The 10,745-nt window shown below is 36.2% G+C and overlaps 2 protein-coding genes across 2 annotated transcripts; both read right to left on the bottom strand.

Moving 5' to 3' along the window:
- Nucleotides 1-495: 495 nt before the first annotated feature.
- On the bottom strand, nt 496-3,056 carry LOC149577460 (L-gulonolactone oxidase 2-like). The gene is made up of 2 exons (XM_089787376.1): nt 1,962-3,056; nt 496-1,675 (listed from the first exon to the last, which is right to left on the bottom strand). Exons 1-2 carry the CDS (start codon nt 2,896-2,898, stop codon nt 822-824), a joined length of 1,791 nt encoding a protein of 596 aa, XP_089643502.1. The 5' UTR covers nt 2,899-3,056; the 3' UTR covers nt 496-821.
- Nucleotides 3,057-8,052: 4,996 nt separating this feature from the next.
- Nucleotides 8,053-10,111, bottom strand: LOC149577459 (putative L-gulonolactone oxidase 1). The gene is made up of 2 exons (XM_089823912.1): nt 9,155-10,111; nt 8,053-9,033 (listed from the first exon to the last, which is right to left on the bottom strand). The coding sequence occupies exons 1-2, from the start codon at nt 10,080-10,082 to the stop codon at nt 8,180-8,182; spliced, it is 1,782 nt and encodes a 593-aa protein (XP_089680038.1). The 5' UTR covers nt 10,083-10,111; the 3' UTR covers nt 8,053-8,179.
- Between the last annotated feature and the right edge of the window lie 634 nt (nt 10,112-10,745).

Raw genomic sequence — 10,745 nt, 5'->3', positions numbered from 1 at the left:
TAAAATATATCTATATAATGATCTGTTAATTGGCTTCCTAGAGTTCATTCTTCCTCCTACCCATCACTAAACCACAATAACATATAAAGATGGAAAAAACTTAGCTATCTACAATCATGGATGTGTGTGAAACCAAATTGATAAGCAAGAAGAAACATGGTAGCAACTTCTATTTTTTCTACAAGCTTAGTTCAATGAGAAAGACAATAAATTGACAATTTGTCATACATAAAACCATTTACTTGTTTAATAAAACAACTCAATCCGTTCCTACTTTAAGGCCCCGTTTGGTTGCTGGAAGATGAGGGCCAAAACCGGGTTATCAAGGCAAAACCAGGTTTTGCCAAAAAACTTTGGTGTTTGGTTGGTTAAAATTATAACCTGGTTTTCAATTTCATCTTCCAATGTTGGTCAAAAATTGGAAGAAGTTTCTTCCAACAAAAAGGTGGAATTCGAAATTAAAACCAGGGTTTGAATTTTATGACAGTTTTTTTAATAATATTGTGGGGTCCACAGTATATTCATCTTCCGCGTCAACCAAACGGACCATTGGCTTTCCAAACCACAAAACCAGGTTTTCGAAAACCTGGTTATAAGATAACCTGGTTATGTCAAAAAATCATCTTCCCCAACCAAACGGGGCCTAAAGGTATGGTGGTTGCAGAGAATCATTGTCAAACAGCTGTTTGAGAAGTTCTGCAAATCATTGGTTTTGAGTACAGACAAGCTCTACCATTAACATAACTACAGCTATAAGAATTCTAAACCTAGTTGCTTAAGGGCAACAATAACAAAAGCCATGAATGTGAAGAACAGATTCTTCAGTTTCCTTTTCTGCAAACGCGAGCATCTGTCCAAATCCGACCTGGTTTGCACAGGTAACCTTTATCAGGCGCACAGTGGCTGTCCTCTCTACATTTGCAGAGCTTCTCTAACGCACACTCATTCTTCAAAATCTCTACATTTTTATCCCATCTCCCTAACAAGGAATCCGTCCAGTCATTAGAGAACACTCCTTGGGGATCAAGCCTATTCTTAACCTCCATGAATTTGGGAAAATTCACCGTCTTTTTCGCCAATCCCTCGAACAAATGACCGCCCGACTTGCCCCAATGCAGATTCCCTCCATGTTTCTCAATCAACAATTGCTCGATTTCCTGGTATATGTCCATGTGAAACTTCGGAACATAAGCCTTTCTGGACCGGTAATAAGCAAGCTCAAATGTCACCATATCTTCCGGCGGGCCAAGGAAGGCCTCAGATTTCTTAATCGTACGCATAATGATCCCTGAACCTTCGACGCTGCAGAGGGCATTGGGATTCAGATCTCTGATCTTTTTCACGTCTTTAATGGCTTCCGGGGCCCGAGATAGAGGAACCCTAGTTTCCAGATCGAATGAAAGCCTGGATTTTACTCGCCGATCCCACCCACAAATCGACTGGTTTTTATCCGTAATTTTGGAGGCCGTACAGGACGATTCATTGTCTTGCTTTTGATGGTAATCTTGGCATCCACCGGAAGATTGCATCAGGTGATTCAATCCCACAACTGGGTATCCGGTGAAATTCAATCCGTCGTTGAGAAATCCACCGCCTGCTGCCAGTTTTCTGTTAATGGATTCCCCTGTCTCGTTGCATAGTCTCTCTGTATCATCGCTCGCTTCGAAAGCATCATCTGCATGCAATGCAATGCAGATTAGGATTCATTTTACCGGAAATTGTAGAGAAAGAGTTAATTTCATCTGATACCCACGAAGTGTAATCGATCATATAATTTTTTTTTGAAATTTGGATTAGATTGTGTTTATTTTTAGCATCAAAGTTTTGGATCTGATGTCTGTTATATCTTGCGCTCACTTTCATGAAGATGATCCAAAACGTTAATGCTAAATCGAATTCAGAAAATATATATGATAATTATAATGAATTGTAGAAATCTGATAGCTTTATATGATACTTACATTTGGCAGCGCCTTTTTCTTCATTGGCGACCGTGGTGGGAATATAAGACCCTTTATTGACGCCATTGCCTGGTGTGTTCACAGAAACTCTGTCGATTTTCCCCATGAAAGCTTTTCCATGGGCAACATACCAGTTAATGGTTGCAAATTCGGAGCCTCTCAGGAAGCTCTCAAGCCGATCTTCCAATCCAGCGTCGTCCTCCAAGCTCAAAGTCACAGATCGCTTGAACATGGGCTCCAGAGAAAACGTAATCTGCGAGATGGCCCCCAGAGTTCCCAATGAAAATCTGGCGGCTTTCAGATCTTCATCACTTTCTGTCAACTGAATAACTTTAGCATACCCTTCGGAAGCAGGCGCAGGAACGACGAGTCTCATTCCGACGACGTATTCGTTAATGGCGGACCCTTTTCCGACGAGGCCGCTGCCGTGAGCTCCCGTGCTGATTGATCCGGCAGCCGAGACGCCGTCCCAGGAAGTCGACGTCGGGAAAGCGAGGTCGGCCTTGGCTGCTTCGTTCAACAGATCTCGGAAAACAACGCCCGGGTCGACTGTGATTGTTTTGGCGGTCTTGTCGACCATGAGATTTGTTGCGAAATCTCTTGTGCTGATGATGAGCCCGCCTTCTCCCACACATGCGAGCCGTGTGTGACTGTGCGCCCACGCGCTTATCACGTTGATTTTCTGGTTGTTTTTCACGCCCTCGGCGACTGCAGCCACCAGTTCGGCTTCGTTGGCTGGAAAGACTGATTTGCCGGCTTTGCAGGGAAAGCGGTCTTCCCAGAATCCCTGGTTGTTGTATATTTTGCACCCTGACCCGTTGCATTTAACCGTGGGTGGTGGAATGCTGCAGGCCAGAACTTGTGTTTTTGTCACCTGGAAAGAAAATATGAGGAGGCTCAGAAAGCATGTTTTCGCAAGAGGCGACATTGTGCTCATTTACTGCATTGATGATTGACTTACTTATAGTTTGTGTTTGTTTATATGGTGGAAGGGTCTGGTAATCTCTCTCTTGCATTGCCGAGCTTTGGATTTGCTAACTAGGGTTTGCTTGAAATTTTGTTTACTGGACTGATAGAGATTCATGTATATTTGGGGTTACAATTTGATTGGTATAAAAAACATGTAAGGTGGGTTTCCCAAGCAATTATTGTTCAAAATTCTAAGAGCAATCTGGGGAGTAGTTATTGTTCAAAATTTAAAGAGCAATCTGTCGAGGTAACAGCTTCACAAAAGTTAAATTTTGTTGTTTATATATATAAATGTTTGGACACGATTTGGAGGGAAGTTTGGAAACCAAAAAAAAAGGAAAAAGATGATTGTGGAGTCGCATCATTTTTATCAAATAACCATTTGCTACTTGTTTCTACACCTTCCATTTTTTTTAAAGCTTATTTTTTTATTTGTAAGCAACAACTACTTTATGAAAATAGGGAAATATTCTAATTTATCATTTTGTTATAATTAATAATATTGCAGGGAACAAGTGGCTAGAAATTGCACATAAACAATTATATGGGAACATGAAGATAAGTATTGGATCTATTGTATAAATTTTGTGGTGGTTATAGTGAGTAGAAAATAAAATAAAATAAAATATTTATGACACATCAAATACAAAATGATAACCTTTTGTCAATGGGCCCTTGGTTTGTTGGAGAGGTTGAAAAGTTCTCGAACCCATGAATAAGTCTTTCTCATTACAAGGATATCGAAAACTCTCATATCAAATAGTTAAAATAACTCTATGAATGAAAACCTTGCATACCTGACAAATCCCACAAAATTCATTCTAACTACCTATAAGCCAAAACAATACCTATAAACACTTAATTCCATACAAAGAATACTAAAAATTTGTCAACATTTGATGTATTTTGATATTACTATTAAGATTCAACTATGTATTTTTAAAATCAAACTCAATGACTCATGTTCCATGAGTAGTGGTTCACAAGAATCCATATTTAATGAAAATAAATGAAAACTTAGCACTCATTACATCTAGGTGATGTTGATAGAGGTGAAGCACCAAGACTTTCCATGATGTCACCCATCTTAGAACTACTCTGACTCAAACATGCTTAACCATGAAGTTTCTTCTAAGGTTACTTGACTACTTTTCTTGGAACCACATTTGTGTACTGTTTAGAGGCTTATGATGAGACATGTGGGCTTCACTTATGAGGCAATACCCTATCACATGTGTTCATATTGAGGGGCTTAAAGTGGACCACGATAGGGTGATATATTGCCTATATTAGGAGATGAGGGTCTATAGAGAAAAAAGGTGTGTGTGTGAAGTATTGAGTGGGTATTGGAGTGTGACAATGGAAAAAGAGTTTGGGACAATACTTTTTGAAAATAAGGTATTCTTTAGTATTTCTTGAACACACATGATATAACCCATATTCACTAAGTGAAGCCCTGGTTTGATGTGTGAGGTTAGCTATAAATTTCTTGGTACCCTTCCTCTAAGTCAATGAAATTTTCTTAAATAACTCTAAAACAAATTAAATTTACTTTATATAAAATAATATGATTTTAAATTTTAAATCAAGAATAATATTGTAAAATTGTTTTGAGATTGGGGCGGGGGCCCTAGCTTGGTTGGCTAAATCTTCCCTGTTGCAGGGGGTTGGTCACGGGTTCTAGTCTCCCCCGTCCTCGTGGTACCAGTGGGCGTGTCGCACCAACGCTACCGATCACGTTAAAAAGTTTACCAGGCACATATAAAAAAAAAAAAAATTTTTTTGAGATTGATGTATTTAAGATATCAATAATAGTATACAACTAGAATGTTTTAATTTCTCACATGTGATTCTTGACCATTATATAGATTAAATGGGTTTTTTTGGTATGAGATGAGTTTCTAGGTTTGAAAGAGCACAAAAAATAAATCTATGAACAAATTATGTAAGAGAAAAGTTAAAATTGTGTATGTAGAGAAAGAGTCCAACAAATGAATAAAATCACAATGGTGGGACATAATAATGTTCCTTTATTTTTTAATTCTATTATTTATTTCTCATAAAATTAAGCATATTAGTCATTATATTTCAATCTAATAATGGAAACAAAGTATTCACTTTCAAAGTCACAACAAATTATTAACAAACCAGATGCTACGAGACAATAGCTAATAAATATCTTGATACATATTTTTTGTTTAAACCTTTTTAGTGGTGTTTTTGAATAATTCAATCAAAATGTAGATGTGGCTACATCTTTGATGTCTAGAACCCTAAACAATACCTTTCATATCTTGGTTTTATGTTGGAGTTTTACAAAATATCAATATATCATTGTTCAATATTTTAGATGTTGGAAACTTAAGGTGAGAAACTTTAGATCCTTTTTCCGATTGAAACCCATTCCCTTGTGAACATGGCTAAATAATTAATATAAAGACAAAATTCAAATGAAAATAAATATGTCTTATAAATAATTTACATAAAGAAAAAATTCACATGAAAATGAATATGTCCACTAAATAATTCACATAAAGACAAAATTCAAATAAAAATGAATATGCCCACTAAAAAATTCATATTTAAAAACAAAATTCAAATTCAAATGAATATGTCCATAGCTTAATGCATTCTCAAGATCATAATTTAACTTGAGATAATGTACTCTCAAGATCAAACTAATTTAATTTAATTAAACAATCTCAAGAAAAATAAATGAAAGTGAATATATTTTTGCTAAACATAAAAAATAATATAGATAAAATAATAATATATCATAATAAAATTATTTATAAATTATATAGATTATTTTAAAAATGTTTATTTCCATCATATTTGAAAAAGATGGCAAAACCCTTTTTAAAAAAACCTATTAATTAAAATCTACTATTAAACATGATATTTAAAAAAAAAAAGCCTTATAAAGAAAACTCCATTTTAATAAATTAAAAATAACAATAATTTAAACCAAAGTTTAAATGCACAAATCCTTTTTTAGAGAGTATCTCGCTTCTTTATCAGTGCCTTATTTTTTTAATTCCATGCTATTTTAATATCATAAGCGTTTAATTAAAGAGATCAAATTTCCACAATCCATAGCAAAAATAAACTGATATATTTGTGGATTCGATTGTGTAAAGATTTTTTATCATCAATGTTTCGAATCACACAAAAAAATTCGCTAAATCCATTCCGTTGCAAATCCTAATTTAGTTGACGCGGCTGGTAGAAAAGTCCGCAAGCTAGGGAATCAGTACGCGGTACAGATATACAGAGGCAATGAACGTGAAACTGAACCAGTTATGCCCACAATTTAGGCATCACTTCTTCCAAACTTTTCCCAAATCTTATCCACAATTTCATCATCTAATCGTTACGACACCTCATCTATCACTAAATTTGGTCTTGAATTCCAGTTGGCGATTATATTCCACATATAATACATTGAAAATGATAGGCAACAAAGGTTTAAAAATTTATGCACACGTAAATAAGTGTCATCTAGTGGTTAGGTTTTTTTGGTCCTCCGATTTTCTTTTTAGAGCTTGTTTCTGTTTTGTTATTTCTTTATCCTTGATATAGATCAAAGAAATTTATAATGATTTCTGAAGTCTGAAAAAGATTTGTTTTTGGTTTTGTCTTTATGGAAGATCACATTTTGAGAGTAATTTATACATTTGTATTTGGAAATGATATTTTATTTTATTTAATATTGGTTAAAATTGTTTTCAAGATATCAGCACATATATAGAGAAGTTTATAAAGAAGATGCTATTTAAGAAATTATATATATATATATATATATATATATATATATAAAATAGTCAAACAATTTGTCTTAACTAATTTTTAATTAGTATGTATATGATTAGTTGGTAAATGACTAAGACTATTTAAAATAGTCTTTTTAATTACGTTATATTAGATCAAAATTTTGTTATATTTGAAAGTAAATAAATAATCTTTATCCATAAAAAGTACTTTTTAAAGTTCACAATTCTTTAACACAAGTTAGTAATAATTGGATTTATTTAGAGTAGTTTAAGAGATTGTGAGTTGTCATAAGAAAATATGTAGTTCTCTTTTTAATAGTCGCTTTATATATATAATATGGAGATTGGTATGATAGTTGATGACACTTGATTTGCATTGCTTTTGTATTATTTAATTTAATTTTAAAAAAATCTAATATAAAGAATTGAGTCGGCTAGTTAGCTAGGGGCGATAGTTGATTGTGAACAACCTACATTTTAAGACAGCAAATATGACATCTAAATTGATTATAGACAATTTGATATTTTATTAAATAATACAAAAATTGGACTCACAATTTACCAATGCATTGTAAGCTCTTGTATTGCATTTCTATTTTTATTATTATATATATTTTTATTTTAATTATTACACATTCAACTTCTAATTTAGATTGTTTCTAAAAAGAATATAAATGATTTAAAAACTTATTTTACTAATATTGAATAAATATTTTTATATGTTTTTGTTATATATTTATATTAATTTAAAAATATTTGTTTGATTTATTTGAAATCAAAACGTCATTTTAAAAAATTGGATAATTAGCAAGGTAAGGGTGACCGTCAAACTCAAGCATTGCTCGGAAGCCATCAGAATCTAAGACAAAGGCACGTAGTATAAGAATTTTAAATAAAGTACAACAAACATTCCAAGACAAACTTTAGAAGATGAATAAAATAATGGAAAAAAATTGTTAAGAAGGCAAAACGGGAGAAAGTACAAATTAAAAATTAAAAAAGGTTGACTACCTTGATAACATCGGACAAAGGCTTACGAACAATTAGAAGAAGCGGAAAACATGTTGCTACAAACTATGTGCCCCAATTGCATTTTCCACTCTTGTATAACACAGCTGCAGTTTTTGCTTTTTTTAATGGATCCGTGCAATAAGACAGACAGAAAATTACCAGTTTATCCTTTATAAAACATTTAACAACTCATTTCTTCAATAAATTTGATTTAATCAGCCGCTTATAATAAAACAACATATTGGCTTATTTGATTATAACTTATTGCTGTTCAATAGAAAAAACAATCAAACATTGACAGATTTGTTTGTTTTTAAATGGATTCGTGCACCGAGACAGGCAGAAAATCAACAGCTTGACGTTTCATAAAACCATTTAGTTCTCTAATAAAATTAACTTAATCCGTACTATGGATTATTTGACCAGCCTAATCCGTTATTACTGTTCAACAAAAGAAGAAATTTCTCAGTCGCCTATTCTGCAAACACGAGCGTTTGTCCAAACTCGGCCCGGTTTGCACAGATAACCTTTATCAGGCGCACAATGGACATCCTCTCTACATTTGCAGAGCTTCTCCAATGCACATCCATTCTTCAAAATCTCCACTTTTTTACCACCAAGCCCCAACAAAGCATCCGTCCAGTCATTGGAGAACAACCCTTGTGGATCAAGCCTCTTCTTAGCCTCCAAGAATTTGGGCAAATTCACGGTTCTCTTGGCCAATCCATCGAACAAATGGCCGCCGGATTTCCCCCAGTGCAGATTCCCACCATGTTTCTCAATCAATACTTGCTCAATCTCCTGGTAAATATCCATGCTGAATTTTGGAACATAAGCCGCTCGGTTCCTGTAATAAATGACCTCAAATGTTACCATGTCTTCCGGAGGGCCGAGAAAAGCTTCAGATTTCTTGATCGTCCGCATAACGATCCCTGAACCTTCGAGGGCACAGAGGGCATTGGGATTCAGATCTCTGATCTTTTTCACATCTTTTATGGCTTCCGGGGCCCGAGAGAGAGGAACCCTAATTTCAAGATCAAATGTCAATCTTGATTTCACACGCCGATCCCACCCACAGATCGTCTGGTTTTTATCCGTGATTTCGGATGCCGAACATGACGATTCATTGTCTTTCTTTTGATGGTAATCTTGGCATCCACCGGCCGCTTGCATCAGGTGATTCAATCCCACAACGGGGTACCCCGTGAAATTTTCTCCGTCGTTGAGAAATCCGCTGCCCGACGCCACTCTGTTGTTCATCGATTTTCCCGTCTCGTTGCACAGCCCAACCGCATCCTGTTTCGCTTCGATTGCCTCATCTGCACGAATTGAAAACAAATAAAAATTCAACATTTACTGCAAACAAGTACATGAAATTGTACCCAAACATGAGTTAATTTGTCATTTGGGTACATTCTGTAAAGAATTGAAAAACCGTACATTTAGCGGCGCTCTGTTCCGTTTTGGCGACCGTGGTGGGCTGGTAAGACGACTTGTTGATGCCATTGCCCTTCGTATTCACAGAAACTCTGTCGATTTTACCCAAGAAAGCCTTTGCATGGCCAACATACCAATATATATTTGCAAATTCTGTACTTCTCAGGAAGCTCTCAAGCCGATCTTCCAATCCAGCGTCGTCCTCCAAGCTCAAAGTCACAGATCGCTTGAACATGGGCTCCAGAGCAAACGTAATCTGCGAGATTGCTCCCAGAGTTCCCAAGGAAAATCTGGCGGCTTTCAGATCTTCATCACTTCCTGTCAACTGAATAACCTTTGCATACCCTTCGGAAGCAGGCGCAGGAACGACGAGCCTCATTCCGACGACGTATTCATTGATGGCGGATCCTTTTCCGACGAGCCCACTGCCGTGAGCTCCCGTGCTCACAGATCCGGCGACCGAGACGCCGTCCCAGGAAGTCGACGTCGGGAAAGCAAGGCCGGCTTTTGCGGCTTCGTCCAAGAGATCCCGTAAAATAACGCCCGGGTCGACTGTAATTGTTTTAGCCTTGTTGTCGACCTGAAGTTTGTTCGCGAAATCTCTTGTGCTGATGATGAGCCCGCCTTCGCCCACACATGCAAGCCGTGTGTGACTATGAGCCCACCCGCTGATAACATTGATTTTCTGCTTTTTCTTCACGCCCTCGGCAACTGCAGCCACCAGTTGGGCTTCGTTGGTTGGAAAGACGGATTTGGCGGCTTTGCACGGAGCGTGATCTTCCCACAATCCCTGGTTGTTGTACAGAGTGCATCCCGAGCCGTTGCATTCGACCGTGGGTGGTGGAATGCTGCAGGCTAAAACTTGGATTTTTATCACTTGGAATGAAAATATGAGGAGGCTTAGAAAGCATGAATTCACATTAGGTGACATTGTGATCGTATGCTGCTATGAAGTTTTACAGAGGGTGGGTTGTGTTTGTTTGTATATGTATGTCTGAGAAGCTTAGTCGATAGACAGGGACCCGCGACATTGAAGGAGATTACGTGGTTGACTCGTAATCCGCGACTTCGTTCACATATCGTTCTCGACTAAAAACAGTAGGAGGCGGTGAGATCGAAAGTTTAAACCAGTGATAATACATGTTTCAGCTTCGAATTTTCATCTTGGCCATTGCACCAAGATATGGAAATATTCCAGACATTTATGATTCATAATGCAAGATTTTTTCTTGAAATCCTTATCCCTTTTTTCTAGAATTCACATGTAAGGTTCATACATACATACATAATGGTAAGGTAGATCATGGTTGATGAAGATAACATCCAGGCATTTGTATACTCTTAAATTCTTTAGAAGTATTCTTCTTGTGTCAGCCATGAGTTTTAATTTAGAACATTTTGTATTTGAATATACAAGGTTAAAAATTAGATAGATTCAGGCCTATGCCTAATAATATGGAAAACTTAACTCATGCACTCATTGTTGGATTACAAATATCAAATATAAAGATTACATTTATTTGCCCATTTCACTTTCTTCCAATGTTGCATATGTATCATGTTTGTTTACATTTAGATAGAAAAAAATTATTAT

This window comes from Cupressus sempervirens, chromosome 1, assembly GCF_028749045.1.
Source record: "Cupressus sempervirens isolate cs-2001-9-10 chromosome 1, ASM2874904v1, whole genome shotgun sequence".
Classification (NCBI taxonomy): domain Eukaryota; kingdom Viridiplantae; phylum Streptophyta; class Pinopsida; order Cupressales; family Cupressaceae; genus Cupressus; species Cupressus sempervirens.
Note: the sequence above shows the minus strand (reverse complement) of the source record. Positions and strands in the feature narration are given on the sequence as shown.

What these genes read in the sequence shown, in the direction of transcription:
- LOC149577460 (XM_089787376.1), bottom strand. Translation starts at nt 2,898, where the DNA reads ATGAGCACAATGTCGCCTCTTGCGAAAACATGCTTTCTGAGCCTCCTC. An exon ending in AGAAAAAGGCGCTGCCAAAT is followed by an intron (nt 1,676 to 1,961) that starts GTAAGTATCATA and finishes CATTGCATGCAG; the next exon opens with ATGATGCTTTCGAAGCGAGC.
- LOC149577459 (XM_089823912.1), bottom strand. Translation starts at nt 10,082, where the DNA reads ATGTCACCTAATGTGAATTCATGCTTTCTAAGCCTCCTCATATTTTCA. An exon ending in GGAACAGAGCGCCGCTAAAT is followed by an intron (nt 9,034 to 9,154) that starts GTACGGTTTTTC and finishes CAATTCGTGCAG; the next exon opens with ATGAGGCAATCGAAGCGAAA.